At 45.7% G+C, this 19,965-nt stretch overlaps 1 protein-coding gene across 5 annotated transcripts in view; it reads left to right on the forward strand.

Annotated features, from left to right (window-relative positions):
• Positions 1 to 19,965, forward strand: part of NSD1 (nuclear receptor binding SET domain protein 1) — a 131,312-nt gene that overhangs the window by 73,968 nt on the left and 37,379 nt on the right. For all 5 annotated transcript variants that reach the window (XM_044280792.1, XM_044280789.1, XM_044280793.1 and 2 more), the window contains exons 9-13: positions 2,384 to 2,438; positions 11,710 to 11,816; positions 12,386 to 12,526; positions 14,347 to 14,470; positions 14,603 to 14,803. In XM_044280792.1, coding sequence (XP_044136727.1) covers positions 2,384 to 2,438; positions 11,710 to 11,816; positions 12,386 to 12,526; positions 14,347 to 14,470; positions 14,603 to 14,803 — 628 coding nt within the window. The remainder of the gene's footprint in view (positions 1 to 2,383; positions 2,439 to 11,709; positions 11,817 to 12,385; positions 12,527 to 14,346; positions 14,471 to 14,602; positions 14,804 to 19,965) is intronic.

The raw sequence follows: 19,965 nt of genomic DNA on the forward strand, positions 1-19,965 counted from the left end.
CTTCGCGTCTCGCCTGAATCACAGACTTCCGCGCTATGTTGCGCGGTCCAGGGATCCGCAAGCTCTTGCGGTCGATGCCCTGGTTCTGCCTTGGTCCCAGTTCGACCTTCTGTATCTCTTTCCGCCCATCCCTCTTCTGCCTCGAGTGCTCAAGCGTCTCAAGGCGGCCCGGGTGCCGGCGATTCTGGTGGCCCCAGATTGGCCCCGCAGGGCGTGGTACGCAGATCTCGTGTTCCTGCTCGCCGACGTTCCATGGCGTCTTCCCCTGCGTCGCGATCTCCTTTCGCAGGGCCCTCTGTTCCACCCGAATTTACCGCAGCTTCGTTTGACGGCGTGGCTGTTGAGACCGCGATCCTGAAGGCCCGTGGTCTCTCGGACTCTGTCGTTCAGACGATGCTTCGCGCTCGGAAGCCCCAGTCGGCCCGTATTTACTATCGGACCTGGAGGGCGTATTTTGCTTGGTGCGAGTCCGCACGTTCTCGTCCTCTCCTTTTTTCGGTCCCTAATATTCTGGCCTTTCTTCAGGCTGGTTTTGATAAGGGGCTTCGCCTGGCTTCTCTCAGGGGGCAGATTTCTGCCCTTTCGGTCCTTTTTCAACGTTCTGTGGCCACGCGGGCTCAGGTTAAGACTTTTCTGCAGGGTGTCGCTCGCCGAGCCCCTCCTTTTCGTCCTCCGGTGGAGCCGTGGGACCTGAATCTTGTTCTTGATGCTCTTCAGTCCTCTCCCTTTGAGCCCTTGGCAGACATCTCTCTGTTGTTTGTGTCATTTAAGGTTGCCTTCCTTGTGGCTATCACCTCTATCCGTCGGGTTTCCGAACTGGCGGCGCTTTCCTGCCGGTCGCCTTTTCTGGTGTTCCATCGGGACAAGGTCGTTTTGCGTCCCGTTCCTTCTTTTCTCCCTAAGGTTGTCACCCCGTTTCACATCAATGAGGAGATTATCCTTCCTTCCTTCTGCCCTAATCCTTCTCACCCTCGGGAGAAGTCTCTCCATTGCCTGGATGTTGTTCGGGCTCTCCGCTGGTACCTTCGCCTCACGGAACCCTTCCGTCGTTCGGATTCTCTTTTCCTGGTTCCGGCGGGTCCTCGTAAAGGTCTGCCTGCCTCCAAGGCCACCATCTCTCGCTGGGTTCGGTCGGCTGTCAAGGAGGCCTACGCCGCGAAGGGTCGCGCTCCCCCTTCCAGGTTGACCGCTCATTCGACTAGGGCAGTCGGAGCTTCCTGGGCGGTGCGTCATCAGGCTTCGGCTGCCCAGCTTTGCCGGGCCGCCACCTGGGCGTCAGTTCACACTTTTGCCAAATTCTACCACATTCATTCCCTGGCTTCTGCTGATGCCAGCCTGGGGCGTAAGGTTCTGCAGGCAGCGGTGCTTTAGGTTGCCGTCTGGCGATCTTCTTCCCTCCCTCAGGGACTGCTTTGGGACGTCCCATGGTGCTGTGTCCCCCAATGCCACGCACGAGAAAAATGGATTTTTTGTACTCACCGTAAAATCCTTTTCTCGTAGTAGGCATTGGGGGACACAGATCCCTCCCTTTCCTTGGAGCATCTGTTCTTGTTCGTGGTTCCGGCGTTTGCTTGTGGTTGTCGGGTTCCCCAGTTCAAGACTTGTTGGCACTCCGTTTCTTTTTGGTTCAGGTGTGGCGTTCCTACTGCTTTTGGTACTGACTGAGTTGTTCTGGCTCTAGCAGAGGGGTATAGCCCACCTGGGTGGAGCCAACACTTTTTTGTTTCTAGTGTCAGCCTCCTAGTGGCAGCTGGGCATATACCCATGGTGCTGTGTCCCCCAATGCCTACTACGAGAAAAGGATTTTACGGTGAGTACAAAAAATCCATTTATTCACCCTAATATTTGTATTGATTGTATTGTAGAGTGAAAAAGTTTTCTAAAAAAAATAAAAACATTTAAATATTAAAGTCTAAATCACCCCTCTTTACCAATTCTACCAAAACCTTGGTGGAATTTTTTATTTATACATTTTTTTTCAATTTAACCCCACAAAGATTTATTTTTCATGTTTTCCGATAACAGAAATTGTAAATTAAAAGCATCTTGTCCCACGAAAAAATAAAAGATAGTTATTGGAATAGTGGGAGGAAAAATGAAAATGCAAAGCAAAAAAAGGGCTTGGTACTTAAGGGGTTAAGGTTTTAAAGGTACAAACAGTTATCATAGTTTTAGGTATTCTTTCTGTTGTCCCCGCTAATAAAAAAAAAAAAAAAAAAAAAAAAAATATAACTGTCTTAGATGCTACTCTTTCTTGTAAATTGCAGAAAAAATTGTCTGATGGTGCAGAGTATGTTTTACTAAATTGTTGCTGGTGTTGCCTTTTTAACCCTTTTTATGTTACATCTTTTTTTATTTAATTTTTTTTCTTATTTGTTTTTAGTCTTCAGTAGCCGTGTCTCTTAAGAAAACCTCCCTGAAACGTATACGATATCGAGGTATGACTTTGTGGGAACTAAACAAATGTTCTTTTTGGTTTCTTTTCCAATCACTTTTAATGTAACAATTGACAAAGTTCAGAAGTATGGCAGCAGTTTAACTTCACTTGGCTATACCTGCCTGCTGTGAGGTGTGTGTATTTACTGCCATGGAACTTAGCCTCCAGCCACTTCAGGCCTTATTTCGTGCACTGCCTAAGGCTAGGTCCACACGACGACATTGGTCGCACCAATGTCGCGCAACAATTTTTATAATGGTTGTCTATGGTGTCGCACTGCGACGAGACAGTCGCAAAAAATCCATTCGAGATGGATAGACTACCATTATAAAAATTGTTGCTCTACATTGGTGCAACAAAATGTTGCGCGACAAATGTTGTCGTGTAGACCTAGCCTAAAGGTCCCTTTAGACAGGACGATACAGCAAGCGATTGTCGAAGGAAGCGTTTCTTCCCGTTGGTCGCCTGCTTGTCAGCAGAGGAGACCGCTGCACTTGTATTAAGTGATTCCCTCCACAGTATGGGAAGGAGCGATCGCTAATTCAATCACTCGTCCCTGTTTGCTGGTAGCATAGCATGTTTACACAGCACGATCTGCCGGCAAGCAATAATTTTTGTGTCTGAACCAATAATCTATTACCCCATGAACGAATGTTTCTCTTGTTCATCAGGTGATCGGCGGCACCTTTATACCGTCAGATAATCTCTAACAAGCGTTCCTATGAATATTTGTTGGCAATTAGCTGGTGGATTCTCGGCCCATGTAAAGGCAACTTTAGTTAACTCCTCAAAATTCTAAAATATTTTTACTTGCTGTAAAAAAAAAAAAAAAAAAAAAAAATTTAGTGCTGCCTCTGTCTGGTCTGTTCTCAATTACAGTATCAGCTCTGCAAATCGTTGTGGCAAATATGGGAACACAACATGGTGCATAGTGATGCTAAAAAAAAAAAAGAGGGACGTATGGAGGTTGATTTCTAGCTCTATACTGCTCTATAAACCCTTCCTTGTTACCACAGTGTTTCCAATTTTCTTACAAAATCAAATTTTTATCATAATCTCCAGTTAATGCTGCTCTCATTCTTCTCTTTTTGATGTTGCATGTTAAACTGCAGTCTAGAAAACGCTCACTAAATATCCTTTTTTTGTCACAATAAGAGCCAGGTACTGTGTGCAGGTCTATAAGTGGCAGATCCTTTTGTATGTTTGTGTGGTTTATCATTTACTTAATATACTAATGCTTTAGTTTTCAGCATTGCGGTAATTCACTAGTAAGTGATGAAACGGGATAACCTTTTTTTATTTTGACCCTTCAACTAATTTTTATATATATTTACTTGGAGGTCAGAAAAAAAAAAAGGGGGGGGGGGGGGTGTTGTCATCTTAGACAATGGGGACATATCGCTAGGAATGGGAATACTCCTTTAAATAGCATGGGTGATTAAATATGTAGTTGAAGACAACAATTCCCTGTCCAGGAATTTTTGCCTTTTCATTTTTCAGTTTAATTGATGTCTTATTTTTATTCACTTGCTTTGTTCCAAATTTTGATAGAACATAAATATTGAGCTGGCTCTTTCCATCATATTATCCATCTATCATGTAGGGGATATTCATTCTCTCCTACATATGTTTAAATGAAGACTGGTCAGATTGCCACTTGAGAAGTAAAGCATTCCATAACCTTAGACACTCCAGTAGAGATGTCGCGAACATAAAATTTTCCATTCGCGAACACAAATTTCTACAAATGTTCGCGAACGGTCGAACCGCCATAGACTTCTATAGGCAGGCTAATTTTAAAACCCACAGGGACTCTTTCTGGCCACAATAGTGATGGAAAAGTTGATTCAAGGGGACTAACACCTGGACTGTGGCATGCCTGAGGGGGATCCATGGCAAAACTCCCATGGAAAATTACATAGTTGACGCAGAGTTGTATTTTAATCCAAAATAAGACATAAATCACCTAACAATCCAATTTTTTTTTTTTTTTTTGAACATGGTTTAAAACTTCCAGTGTGTGTATACGATCAGGTATGATGTTGTATCGATCAGGTAGTGCAAGGGTTATGCCCGCTTCACAGACATTGACAGACCAAACTCCCCTTTTAATGCACCGCAAACAGTCTATTTGCCCAACCGCAAACTCCCCATTTGTACAAGGTTGGATACCAAGCTAGCCATGTCCCGTTGAGGTCATTGAAGGTTTCTTCCTCCACCCAGCCACGTACAACACAAAGGGTCCCGGAAAGGTGACTTTAATAGATTTTTCGAACGGGGAGATGGTTAAAAAAAACGCTGGCTCCCTCCCCTTTGTTTGAATCCACGGTCACTGCGTCTGTGCCGTGCAATTTACTGTCACACCCGATATGAGTGGTATTTTCTGTAGTACTACTCTCATCAGTTTAATCCCTGTTACGTCCCATATCAGGGTGGGATTGCCTTTTGTGGAAAAAAATTTAGGTCGGGTACCTTCGACTGCCTTCACAGTGACAGACCAAACTCTGCACCAAACTGAATTGATTTTAGGAACCAGGAGATGGAAAAAGCAGCTTGGTCGGTCCTCTTACTCCCAAGTTGGGGTACTGCGCGTGCACGGAGCAATGTGCTGTGACACCCTATATGAGTGGTGTCTTAACTAGTATTATTCCTATCAGTTTAATCCCTGTTACGTCCCTTATCCGGGGACGTGTGTTGAATTGATTAACCATTGTCAAATTAACGAACCATTACGACATCCTGGAATAATTTAGTTCTGAGCTTTGTACTTGCTTTGTATTGGAATTAATGAGGATTTTTTAAATGGTCTGCATTATTTCTAATAAACTATTAGGAGACTTTATTATGATTTTTTTTTTTTTTTTTATGTATTAAAAACCCACCCATACAACTTAGAAAAAATTTTTTTTTTTTTTTTTTTTTTTTTTTTAATGAAAAAACTTCCAGCCGATCGCTTTTGGTCTGATCATAATGACGGCCGTATCTGGGGTGTGGCAACATTGCCAACACACTCATAGAGGTGATGATCGCTTCATTGTGATATGCAAGCCCCTTCACCACAACAAGGTAATGATCACGAAAGGGGAATTGACACTTGTACAGGTCCTTCTAAAAAAATTTGCATATTGTGATAAAGTTCATTATTTTCTGTAATGTACTGATAAACATTAGACTTTCATATATTTTAGATTCATTACACACCAACTGAAGTAGTTCAAGCCTTTTATTGTTTTAATATTGATGATTTTGGCATACAGCTCATGAAAACCCAAAATTCCTATCTAAAAAAATTAGCGTATCATGAAAAGGTTCTCTAAACGAGCTATTAACCTAATCATCTGAATCAACTAATTAACTCTAAACACCTGCAAAAGATTCCTGAGGCTTTTAAAAACTCCCAGCCTGGTTCATTACTCAAAACCGCAATCATGGGTAAGACTGCCGACCTGACTGCTGTCCAGAAGGCCATCATTGACACCCTCAAGCAAGAGGGTAAGATACAGAAAGAAATTTCTGAACGAATAGGCTGTTCCCAGAGTGCTGTATCAAGGCACCTCAGTGGGAAGTCTGTGGGAAGAAAAAAGTGTGACAGAAAACGCTGCACAACGAGAAGAGGTGACCGGACCCTGAGGAAGATTGTGGAGAAGAACTGATTCCAGACCTTGGGCGACCTGCGGAAGCAGTGGACTGAGTCTGGAGTAGAAACATCCAGAGCCACCGTGTACAGGCGTGTGCAGGAAATGGGCTACAGGTGCCGCATTCCCCAGGTCAAGCCACTTTTGAACCAGAAACAGCGGCAGAAGCGCCTGACCTGGGCTACAGAGAAGCAGCACTGGACTGTTGCATGTCATTTGAAAATCAAGGTGCCAGAGTCTGGAGGAAGACTGGGGAGAGGGAAATGCCAAAATGCCTGAAGTCCAGTGTCAAGTACCTACAGTCAGTGATGGTCTGGGGTGCCATGTCAGCTGCTGGTGTTGGTCCACTGTGTTTTATCAAGGGCAGGGTCAATGCAGTTAGCTATCAGGAGATTTTGGAGCACTTCATGCTTCCATCTGCTGAAAAGCTTTATGGAGATGCAGATTTCATTTTTCAGCATGACCTGGCACCTGCTCACAGTGCCAAAACCACTGGTAAATGGTTTATTGACCATGGTATTACTGTGCTCAATTGGCCTGCCAACTCTCCTGACCTGAACCCCATAGAGAATCTGTGGGATATTGGGAAGAGAAAGTTGAGAGACGCAAGATCCAACACTCTGGATGAGCTTAAGGCCGCTATCGAAGCATCCTGGGCCTCCATAACACCTCAGCAGTGCCACAGGCTGATTGCCTCCATGCCACGCCGCATTGAAGCAGTCATTTCTGCAAAAGGATTCCCGACAAAGTATTGAGTGCATAACTGAACATAATTATTTGAAGGTTGACTTTTTTTGTATTAAAAACACTTTTCTTTTATTGGTCGGATGAAATATGCTAATTTTTTTAGATAGGAAATTTGGGTTTTCATGAGCTGTATGCCAAAATCATCAATATTAAAACAATAAAAGGCTTGAACTACTTCAGTTTGTGTGTAATGAATCTAAAATATATGAAAGTCTAATGTTTATCAGTACATTACAGAAAATAATGAACTTTATCACAATATGCTAATTTTTTTAGAAGGACCTGTATGTGCCTTTTTTGTTTTTGCAGCCACAGTGCAGCACCAGAGGCCAGAAAAATTAGGCATGTTCACATGCCTGAAAAATAATGTTATTGTTGCAATTGATGTTTTTAAGGCAGAAAGGTGGCTTGAACCCTAGTTGGTGGCGGAGAATTCAAGAAAGTCATCCGGTATGCAGACATTAAATACAGCAGAGTGGGGACCATTTTGAGGCCAAGGCATGTCATCAGGCCTTTTGTTAGTTAAACGTATCGCCTACTGTCAGTCCCTTCGGGATCCATGCCTCATTCATCTTAATGAAGGTGAGGTAACTTTTTTGACCGAGGCGACTTCTTTTGTCAGTGACAATGCCTCCTGCTGCACTGAAGGTCCTTTCTGACAGGACACTTAAAGCGGGGCAGGCCAGAAGTTCTATCGCAAACTGGGATAGTTCAGGCCACAGGTCAAGCCTGCACACCCAGTAGTCAAGGGGTTCATCGCTCCTCAGAGTGTCGATATCTGCAGTTAAGGCGAGGTAGTCTGCTACCTGTCGGTCGAGTCGTTCTCTAAGGCTGGATCCCGAAGGGCTATGGCAATGTGTAGGACTGAAAAAGCTCTACATGTCCTCCATCAACAACACATCTGTAAAGCATCAGGTCCTTGCCGCCGTGGTCGTGGTAGGAGGAGGATTACTTTCACCTCTTCCCCTGTTAGATTCCCGTTGTGCTGTGACATCCCCCTTATAAGCGGTGTAAAGCATATTTTTTTTGTTTGGTTTTGAACTGCTGCATCCTTTCTGACTTCCGGTAATTTGGTAACATTTCCGCCACTTTCTGCTTATACCTGGGGTCTAGTAGCGTGGCCACCCAGTACAGGTCGTTCTCCTTCATCCTTTTTATACGAGGGTCCCTCAACAGACATGGCAGCATGAAAGACCCCATTTGCACAAGGTTGGATGCCGAGCTACTCATTTCCCGTTCCTCCTCCTCACTGATGTCATTGGCGGTCTGTTCTCCCCCCCCAGCCACGTACAACACCACAGGTCCCAGATAGGTGACAACAACGAGCATCCTGGGATGCCTGCTGTGGTTGGTCTTCCTCCTCCTCAAAGCCACATTCCTCCTCTGACTCCTCTTCCTCATACTCCTCTTGCAGCGTTGCCGCAGGTCCGGCAAGCGATGATGAGGCTGTTTCTGGTGGTGATGGTGACCACAACTCTTTCCGCTCATCTACAGCCTGATCCAGCACTCTTCGCAGGGCACGCTCCAGGAAGAAAACAAATGGGATGAGGTCGCTGATGGTGCCTTCGGTGCAACTGACTAGGTTTGTCACCTCCTCAAAAGGACGCATGAGCCTACAGGCATTGCGCATGAGCATCCAGTAACGTGGCAAAAAAAAATCCCAGCTCTGCAGAGGCTGTCCTAGCACCCCGGTCATACAAATACTCGTTGACGGCTTTTTCTTGTTGGAGCAGGCGGTCGAACATTAGGAGTGTTGAATTCCAACGTGTCGGGCTGTCGCAAATCAAGTGCCTTACTGGCATGTTGTTTCGGTGCTGAATGTCTGAAAAGTGCGCCATGGCCATGTAGGAACGCCTGTAATGGCCACACACCTTCCTGGCCTGCTTGAGGACGTCCTGTAAGCCTGGTACAAAGCGTTATACGATGAGATTTAACACATGTGCCATGCACGGCACATGTGACAACTTGCCCAAATTCAATGCCGCCAACAAATTGCTTCCATTGTCACACACCACTTTGCCGAACTCCAGTTGGTGCAGGGTCAGCCACTGATCCACCTGTGCGTTCAGGGCGGACAGGAGTGCTGGTCCGGTGTGGCTCTCTGCTTTCAGGCAAGTCAACCCCAAGACAGCGTGGCACTGTTGTATCCGGGATGTGGAATAGCCCCTGGGGAGCAGGGGGGGGGGGTTCAGTTGATGTGCAGCCAGACGCCGCAGCAGAAGAGGACTCAGCTGAGGCGGTTATCGAAGAGGATGGAGTAGGAGTAGAGGAGGTGGCAGTAGGCCTGCCTGCAAGTCATGGCGGTGTGTCACCAACTCCGCTGCAGAGCCACGCATTCCATGCTTGGCAGCCGTCAGCAGGTTGACCCAATGCGCGGTGTAGGTGATATACCTGCCCTGACCGTGCTTTGCAGACCAGGTATCAGTGGTCAGATGGACCCTTGCCCCAACACTGTACGCCAGAGATGCCATGACTTTCTTTTCAATCACTGAGTAGAGGTTTGGGATTGCCTTATTAGAAAAAAAAATTTGTCCGGGTACCTTCCACTGTGGTGTCCCAATAGCGACAAATTTTTTGAAGGCCTCAGACTCCACCAGCTGGTATGGTAAAAGCTGGCGGACTAAGAGTTCTGTCAAGCCAGCTGTCAGACGCCGGGCAAGGGGGTGACTCTGTGACATTGGCTTCTTACGCTCAAACATTTCCTTTACAGACACCTGACTGTGGGCAGATGAGATGGAACTGCTGAAGGTGAGAGACGGAGTGGCGGGTGGTTAAGAGGGGGCAAGGAGGACAGCAGTGGTTGACGTGGCTGAAGATGCTGGACCAGGAGGAGGATGCTGGCTTTGAGCTTGTGTGCTGCTTCTACTCGTCATCATGTGTTGATCCCATAGGCGTTTGTGATGTGCGATCATGTGCCTTCACAAAGCAGTTGTACCTAGGTGGGTGTTGGATTTCCCACGACTCAGTTTCTTTTGGCACAAGTTGCAAATGGCATCGCTGTTGTCAGAGGCAGACACACAAAAAAAAGCCACACTGCTGAGCTTTGCAATGACGGCATTCTGGTGGTGGCAAAAGCATGCGTTGATTGGCGTGCTGTCTGGCTGACCCCGGGTGCTGATGCATGCTGTCTGACTGTGCCACTAGCTCCTTGCGACAACCTCCCCCTGCTTCCAACTCGTCTCCTCCTTCTCTCTGTCTAACTTCCCCCTCTTCTTCTCTTCGAGCAGGCACCCTCGTGGCATCCACGGACACATCGTCATCATCAACCACTTCACTTGTATCTGACACCTCAGCAAAGGAAGCAGCAGCGGGTACAGCATCATCATCATCACACTGTACGTCCATGTGTGTAATGCTGCCTGACGGAGACCTATCCCTGTTATATACATCCCCTGGCAATAATGGTTGCGCATCACTAATTTCATCCAACTGATGTGTAAATAACTCCTCTGAGGGATCAAGTGAAGCGGCTGTGGTGGTGGTGGTGGTGGCTGCGGGCGGGAGAGTGGTTACTTGAGAGCAGGTGACCAAAGCGGAGCTGGAGGAGGATGGTGTGTCAAGTTTCTTAGCGGAAGCTGTTGAAGATTGGGTGTCCTGTGTAAGCCAGTCAACTGTTTTCTCCGAATTTTTTGGGTTCAGGGTACGTGGCCTCTAAACACTGGGCATTATTCCAGGGCCAGTGGAAATCAAAGCACCACGACCACGATGGCCACTGCGGGGTGGCCTGCCTCTGCCTGTCGTCTTTTATTTTTATTTTTATGTGAAGTGGTACTATGCGTGCAAGGTACTGTGCCAACCTATATCAGTGGTGGGCAGTGGGCACAGTACAGTATGTGTGGGCCTGACACACACGGGCTTGCAAATGTGATTATGTCACAGAAAAATATTAAATCGATTTTATTTTATTTTTATCTGCGAGGTATTTTCTGTCACACACATGAATGGTGTGCAGTGTACACAGTGCTGTCTATGACTGAGCCTGCAGCCTCTCACACACGGGCAGCCAGGCAACTGCTGTATGTGTATATGTGTATATGTGTGTGTGTGTATGTATGTATGTATGTATGTGTATATGTGTGTGTGTGTATGTATGTATGTATGTATGTGTATGTATGTGTATATATATAATAATTTTTTTTAATTTTTTTTTTTTTTTTTTTTTTTTTTTATGATATACACACACTGATGTGTACCAGCCCTGAAATGGGCTTCTTGGGGTGCTGTCAGGACGCTGTCCTTACAGCAGATGAGTCTGTAGACACAGAACAATGCCCTAGCTAACGCTTTCCCTATTGAATCAGCAGCAGCACTGTCCCTCCTCTCACTGTGAATGCAGCTTCCGAATGAATCTAAAATGGATGCTGTCCAGAAGGAGGGAGGGTCTGCTGCTGACTGGCTGGAATGTGTCTGCTGACTGTGAGGTACAGGGTCAAAGTTTACTCAATGATGATGTATAGGAGGCGGACCGAACATCGCATATGTTCTCCCGCAGCGGCGAACGCAAACAAGCTATGTTCGCCGGAAACTATTCCCCGGCAAATAGTTTGGGACATCACTACACTCCAGCTGTGGTAAAACTACGACTCCTAAAATGCTCCATTAATTTCTATGGAGTTCTGAGTACAGCCAAGCAAGTGTGCATCTTGGAAGTCGTAATTTTAACACAGCTGGAGTGCTGGAGGTTAGCCATCACTGCCCTAATATATAAAAATACAGGATTATGCTAAAGTATCTATTTTTAGCAAAAATTAACTTGCACGCTGATCTTTGGCTTATCTTGTCCTCTGTTATGGGGTTCTTAAGCATACCAGTAAAGTAAAACTTTATAGCTTTATTACATACGTAAACATTGAAGATATCGAACTTATCAAGGTCACCCACATTTTTCAGCATCCAGCAGGCTATCTGAAAACCAGAAGAGACGTAAACGACTAAGGCTTGCTGGCAGATTTAGAAAGTCAAATAACCTGATGCGCCAGGAATCCTCAAACTTTGAGGTAAGTTAAGGGGAAACAATGTTGCATCCAGTGTTAACTTAGTGCTCTGCAATAGTTTTTATACCAGGAAAGGTTAAAAGACCTTAATATGTATAGCTTGGAAGAAAGAAGAGACAGAGGGGATATGATAGAAACTTTTAAATACATAAAGGGAATCAACTCGGTAAAGGAGGAGAGCATATTTAAAAGAAGAAAAACTACCACAAGAGGACACAGTTTTAAATTAGAGGGGCAAAGATTTAAAAGTAATATAAGGAAGTATTACTTTACTGAGAGAGTAGTGGATGCATGGAATAGCCTTCCTGCAGAAGTGGTAGCTGCAAATACAGTGACGGAGTTTAAGCATGCATGGGATAGGCATAAGGCTATTCTTCATATAAGATAGGGCCAGGGACAATTCATGGGATTCAGATATATTGGGCAGACTAGATGGGCCAAATGGTTCTTATCTGCCGACACTTTCTATGTTTCTATATATTTTTTGCAATGGTTAGTTTTGACTGTAGAGTGCTTAGTTTTTGGATATATGTGCTTATCTGTTCAGCTATACTTGTGTTTTGTATATGTAGAGAGAACTCCATGAGAATGATGCGGCCAGTCCAAGTGACACAGCTGAAGACGGGCTCGAGCATGAGCATGGAACTGCCTCAAAGAAGGCCCAATTTGAACGTGGTGGCGGAGGCGCTGCCATGAAAGAGAATGTGTGTCAGGTATGGTGCTGGTGTTCCTTCACTCTTATATTGTACTTACTATCTTACATTTGGAACTTTGTATTATACAATTGGGCAGTCAGTATATCCCACATCATACTTCAATAAAGTAAAGTTATTCTTCTGATATTGCTGTAGTCAAGAGTAAAATATATTGTAAAGGGGGTTATTCCAGTATTCCTGGTAAGTCATTGATGATTGATCAATGGTGGTCTGACAACAGAGAACCCCACCAGTCAGCAGAATCACTGTGTCTATGTCCCGGAGAACCCCTCTGGTTTTAGAGAGAACGTTTTTCTTTATAAAAGCAATACCTCATACTGTCGTACACTAAGAAAAGCTGATGTTTTCTCCTCCCTGTACTGATGCTGTTAATTAGCATATCTGGCACCAAAAACAAGCGGGGGGGGCATAGCAGGGAGCGGATCATGAAAAATATGGTAAGATGGTATTGCTTTTATAAAGAAAAACTGATGAAAGGTCCTCTAAAGCATCCTGTATTCTTTGTTGAGCAATTTCTAAGATCATGTATTTTGTAGTCTTTGTGCTGGTTTCACTATGCAGTAATCTTTAAGGAAACCTAACTGAATACAGTGCAGCACTGATCATTTTCTTCTAGGAGCTCAGCGAAGGGGTTCTAGGAGCACCCAGCAGAAATCTGAATGCAGCTCCAGGTTCTAAGACGCACGTTCTCCTAGTGACTGACAGGCTGATGTGTACACATCTATACAGATCAGTCTATCGGTCACTACAGAAAGGGACAGGGAGAGTACTCTCCTCATAAATACGCATACATGTTCACTCTATTTTCAGGGCTCCTATTGGCCAAACAGCACAACTTTTTTGTGACTTTGTGACCACAAGATGTATAGACCTGTAGCTGTGTTATATTTCCCTTATAGAAGACAGCATATTAAGCTGATGAATATGTAAGTGATGACCTATTATTCCATCATGATCAATGGGAGGTCTAACTGCTGGACCTAAGGTTATCCCTGATACTCAGAATTAAAGACGAGCAGCAGCAGTAGTGATTGTATTATTCCTGCTAGAAGTTATGAATTAATTGTCATAGCTTGCAGTTAAAGTGCAGATGGGTGTTACCAGTTGGACAGAGTCGGACACGCCCGCTACTGGCAACACCCAGCAGTACTTTTACTGCAGACTGCTGGCAATTTATTTGTTAACTTCTAGCAGGGATAATACAGAAATGGCATAGCAGAGAGTCGTACGAATAGATGCTACAGAATTGTTAGGGCTCATGCACACGAACGTGATTTGGGTCCGCATCCAATCAGCTTCTTTTTTTATTTTTCGGTTGTCGACCCATTCACTTCAGCAGGGCTGCAAAAGATGCAGGCAGCACACTGCACTGTGTTGTGCACATCCGCACGGCCGTTCCATGCCATATGGAAAATTTATAGAACATGTCCTATTAATGTCCACATTAAGGACAAGGCTAGGACTGTTCTCTTAAGGGCCCGTTGTTCTGTTCCGCAGAATGCACACGGCCAGTGTCTGTCTTGCGTATCTGCAATTTGCAGACTGCAAAATGGCCATGAGCCCTTACGTGGAGAAACCAAGTGATTACTAAAACAGTAGCGACAGGCCTTCCTTCATAGATTTCCTTGCAGTAAGTGTAACTCCGTCCTATGCACTTGGTGCTATGTTCTCTTGACTTGAGATCGGACCCTTAGTAGAATGCCATATCTTCAGATGGGGAAAACACCTTTTGTAAATGAGTACAGTCTTCGTGAGAAAATAAAAATGTATCGACCTATTTCTGTGTTTTTGGAGAATGTGCCATGTCTTTTATACAGGTGTGTGAGAAGCCCGGAGAGCTGCTGCTGTGTGAAGCCCAGTGTTGTGGAGCATTTCACTTGCAGTGCCTTGGTTTGAGTGACATGCCACGGGGAAAGTTCATCTGCAGTGAGTGTTCTTCAGGTAAGTGTCAAATTCAACTGCTTTTATCTGTAATAAAAGTCACGTGAATACAGAGGAAAGCTTAGTTTCTCTTTTGGGTTATGGATAGATTGGAGGAGGTGGATACATGTTTTTTCTTTTTTGTTTTTTTAGGTGTGCATACCTGTTTTGTATGCAAGACCTCAGATGAAGGGGTGAAACGGTGCTCTCTCCCTTTGTGTGGGAAGTACTACCATGAAGATTGTGCTTTTAATTATCCCCCCACCATTCAACTAAATAAAGGTTTTCGCTGTTCTTTACATATCTGTGTCACGTGTCATGGCAACAACCCTAACAACCCATCTGCATCAAAAGGTGAGCTGTGTTTCATGTCGGTGATTATACAGAATTGCTGTTTTATTGAAGCTTTGGTAGAGTTGGAAAAGTCAATTAGTTACTCCCATGACACGGAGCATCATATTGATAGCTGTTGCTATTAACTCCTTCCCGACATCTGCTGTAATAGTACGCTGGATGTTGGGTCTTTAAAGATGTGTGAGCACCATAGCAACACAGCATTTCTCACAGCAGAACCTGGGGCTAATTTAAACCCTCAGGCACTCTAATCAAATATTACCACAACTTCTGAAAGGCCTAAAACCTGGATGTGCGTGCTTGCTGGGCAGGAACGCCTCCTCCAGGTGGAGATCAGGAAAAAGATGTTGCTTGAAAATAATGAGCGAGAGCCTGTACTAGGCTTCTATGCTCATTACTAGTATATTTTATAATTCATGCCAGCAGGTGGCAGCACTGAATTCTAATATAGCAATCTATGTGTAGGGTAATTGATAACTAAACAAATTGCAATCTAGTGATGTTGGGGTCTACTTGGGGGACCTGAAAAAAAGTAAGTAAAAAAATAAATAAACAATAAAAAAATAATCATGGGCATTGCCACATGCAAAAACGCCCTTACTGTTAAAATATAAAAATCATCCCATATGGTGAACGGCATAACAGGGAAACAAATCAAAATGCCGGATTCTCTGTATTTTCATCACTTCATCTCCCCTAAAAAGTGATCATCGTCGTATGTACCCTAACATACAATCAATAAAAATTATGGATTGTCCAGCAAAAAATGAGCCTTCACACAGCAACATAGATATAATAAAAAAAGTTCTCTTTTTCAGTATTTAACTAAACTATGCAAATATTGTATTCATTGTAATCGTACTGACCTGGAGAATGAAGAGCACAGGTCAGTTTTACCGCATAATGAGCAATTTAGTTTTTTCCAATTTCACCACATTTAGAATTTTTCCCAGCTTCCCAGTACATCCAATGCAATATTAAATGGTGCCATTAAAAAGTACAACTTATCTTATGAAATTAAGTCTTCATACGACTATGTGAACAAAAAAATAGTTATGGCTCTTGGAAGGCAGGGACTTAAAAACAAAAATGCTAAAATGGAATGAGTTAATACTGTCGTCTTCTATTATTCAAGTTTGAAAGTAAAGCTATAACAGTGTGATCCTCCTTTCCCCTGACATCTTCCATTGGTGGATTAGAGGGTCTGACTGGTCTCATCAGAATGGCAGACATTCATCTAATGTATGAGGCCAGCCTAATACAGCCAGTCCACTGCAGTGCCCTTTTAACAGATCCATCTTGCATTAGTGCCCCAACAATAGAAGCATCAAGCAACAATGGAAAAGGTTGGAAACGAAAGACACACATCCTACATTACTATTACTGAGAATCGGTGCTGTAGAATGCAGAACATGGACCCATTTTCTCGCTCATATCATTGGGGACACAGGACCGTGGGTATAGCTTGCTGCTGCCACTAGGAGGCGACCTAGGCTGAAAACTGTTAGCTCCTCCCCTGCAGTCTATACTCCCCTCCAGCCTGGAGAGAGCATTTCCGTTTTTATCTTAGTGTCGTAGGAGGCAGACCTCCCTGCTTAGCAGGGTGGCTCTTTTGGAAATTTTATTTAAATTTTTTATTTTATTAGGTTCATGGGGCACAGATTCGCATGGTGTCTCTGTCTCCTAGCCGGACCCAGTAGATCGGCACATTTTACTCGCTATCGAAGTCTGTCTTTGCAGCCAGTGGTTCAGCCTTACGCCCGATCTTTGCATCGGCATGGGTAGCCAAGGCGGTTTCAGAGTGGGCCCTCCGTTTGAACAAAGACCTTGCGACCAATCTTCCTCCGGCGGAACGCCAGTCCTTGGCGGTACAAATTTTGCAGGCAGGAAAGTACCTCTGCAAAGTGGCTCTGGACGCAGGGACCCGTTCCTCGGCTCTCGCGTTATCTATCCGCCGAGAACTGTGGCTTAAAGTCTGGTCGGCGGATTCATCCTCCAAACGTTCTCTTACAAGACTTCCCTTTACCGGGTCTCAACTCTTTGGTACCCGGCTAGATGATATTATTTCGGAACCAACAGGGGGGAAAAAAGCACCCATTTACCGCAACCCAAGGCGAAACGTTTCGTTCCTCATAGGGTCACATCTTCCCGTCATCAGTCCTTTCGTAGGTTTGCGGGCACTCGTCCGGTGGCCCCACCTGCATTTAGGCCACCCAGTCAGGATCAGCGAAAAGGCCCATCCTTCAAACCCCAGCCAGCATGGCGTCCGCGAGCGCAACAGCCTTGTTCCGCTTAGGGAAACAGCCCTCAGCATGAAGGTGCGGACCCACCCTTACAGGTGGGGGGTCTTCTCCTTCTTTTTCAGGAAATGTGGCAAACTCATATATTGGACGCTTGGGCACGAGAGGTAGTGACATCAGGATACAAAATAGAATTCAAATCTATCCCACCCAACCGTTTTTTTCCTCTCCCTGCCGCCCAAGGATCCAGGTCGGGATGCTGCTTTCTTCCAAGCAGTCCAGTCCCTTCTCATACGGGGCGTGATAATTCCGGTCCCCTTACACGAAAGATTTTCGGGTTTCTATTCAAACCTTTTCGTAGTACCAAAAAAGGAAGGTGATGTTTGCCCAGTGCTGGACCTCAAGATAGTGAATCGCTTCCTCCGCATTCAACGGTTCAAGATGGAGTCACTCCACTCCGTGATTGCCTCTTCGGTACAGGGGGAACTCATGGCATTGATCCATTGACATCCAAGACGCCTACTTACACGTTCCCATCGCACCCGCTCATCAACGTTTTCTTAGTTTTGCCATTCATTCATGTCACTACCAGTTCGTTGCCCTGCCATTCGGCCTAGCGACAGCTTCGAGAGTGTTCACAAAAGTGCTTGCCCCCCTCCTGGGTCTCCTGCGCTCCATCCAGGGGCATCACTCTCCTCCCGTATCTAGACGATATTTTGATCAAAGCATCTACCTCCCAATGCGAGTAGAGTCTTCAGATCACTTTGAGCACCCTGTCCCGCTTCGGGTGGATAGTCAATTGGCGGAAATCCTGCTTATCTCCCACCACACAAATCAGGTTTCTGGGCATGATACTAGACTCGGGTGCAGTCGTGGTACGCCTGCCATTGGACAAGAGCGTGGAAATTCAGAGGTCTATACGCATATTACTCCAACACCACAATACGTCTATCCGCAATTGCATGCGGGTGCTGGGCATGATGGTGGCCTCTTTCAAGGCCATTCACTTCGCTCAATTTCACACAAGGTGTTTTCAACGAGCCATCTTGCCATCTTGGGACAAATGCCCGGATTCTCTGGATCGCCGTATCTGGCTGTCTCTTCAAACACGTACAGCCCTCAGTTGGTGGACAGAGTCTGCGCACCTGTTGGCGGGGAAATCCTTCCTTCCAGTGATATGGACGATCATTACAACAGACACCAGCCTTTGCGGTTGGGGCGGAGTTCTTGCCACACGGACGGTCCAGGGTGTTTGTTCTCCACCAGCGTCCAAACTTCCCATCAACATACTGGAACTCCAGGCCATTTATCTCTCCCTTGTCCATTGGACTCCACTTCTGCAGAGTCGTCCAATCGGGGTGAAGTCGGACAATGCCACAGCCTTGGCCTACATCAACCACCAAGGAGGGACTCTCGGCCTTCTGTTGATGCAGGAGTCTGCAAAGATTTTGCAGTGGGCAGAGTCCTATGTTCCTATGATTTCAGCAGTCTTCATCCCGGGAGTAGACAACTGGATGGCAGACTTTCTCAGCCGGACAACAGTGGACCCGGGGAAGTGGTCCCTCCATCCGGGGGTGTTTGAGGCCATCTGTCTCAGGTGGGGAAGTCCGGAAGTGGACTTGATGGCGTCCACATTCAATCACCAGCTCCCGTGCTTCCTCTCTCGCGCAAGGGATCCAACAGCACACGGCATGGATGCTCTCGTGGCGCCTTGGGACAGATTCGCGTTTCTTTACGTGTTCCCACCATTACCACTTCTACCTCGGATCCTACGCAGAATCAGGAAGGAAGGCATCAAGAAGATCCTGATCGCCTCAGACTGGCCTCGACTAGCTTGGTACTCATTCTTCTGCTAGGAGATTCTCCGTGGCCTCTGCCAATCAGAACCGATCTACTCTCCCATGCCCAGTCTTCCATCAGAGTTTAGATACGCTACATTTAACGGCGTGGCTGTTGAAACCTTTCTGTTGAAACGCAGAGGTTTTTCTGATGCAGTCATTCAAACCATGATTAGGGCCAGGAAACCTTCCTCTTCTAGGATTTACTACCGGACCTGGAAATCCTTCTTGTGTTTCTGCGAGGAACAAGCTCTTCCTCCCAGGCGTTTTTCCCTTCCGACGGTTCTAGCGTTCCTTCAGTTGGGATTGGGCCTGGCTCTGTTCCCTCAAAGGGCAGGTCTCTGTCCTGTCCATTTTTTTTCCAACGTACTCTAGCAGTCCTAGGTCCCGTCAAGACTTTCTTTCAAGGATTAGCTCGCACTGTTACCCCCATATCGGTCCCCATTACATTCTTGGGACCTGAACCTGGTTCTCTGTGCACTCCAGACAGCGCCGTTCGAGTGAAGTTTCCGTCCGTCTACTTTCCTGGAAAGTGGCCTATTTAGTGGCCATTACCGCTATTTGACAGGTTTCGGAACTGGCAGCTGTCTCCTACAAGGAACCCTTTTTGGTGTTTCACCAAGATAAGGTGGTTCTTCGTCCAGTGCCATCTTTTTTACCAAAGGTTGTTTCTGCCTTTCACGTGAATGAGGACATTGTTTTTCCTTCAGCCTTCTCATCCGCGGGAGGTCTCCCTCCATCATCTGGATGTAGTACGGCCTTGAAGATCTGTTGGTGGTGGCCCCCTTTAGACGCACTGATGCTCTGTTCGTTATCTCGGAAGGCCCTCGTAAAGGTTTGGCGGCTTCAAAGGTGACTATTGCTCGGTGGATTCGCTCGGCCATTGCCGAGGCCTATCGTTCCAGGGACAAGGTTCCTCCACCCGGGATCACTGCTCACTCTACCAGAGCGGTCGGGGCTTCTTGGGCACACCTTCACCATAGAAAGTTGGTTTGGAAGAATTTTGTTTCCCTCCCCGGAGACTGCTTTAGGACGTCCCACGGTCCTGTGTTCCCCAATGATATGAGTGAGAAAATGAAATTTT

Source organism: Bufo gargarizans, chromosome 2, assembly GCF_014858855.1.
Source record: "Bufo gargarizans isolate SCDJY-AF-19 chromosome 2, ASM1485885v1, whole genome shotgun sequence".
NCBI classification, from domain to species: domain Eukaryota; kingdom Metazoa; phylum Chordata; class Amphibia; order Anura; family Bufonidae; genus Bufo; species Bufo gargarizans.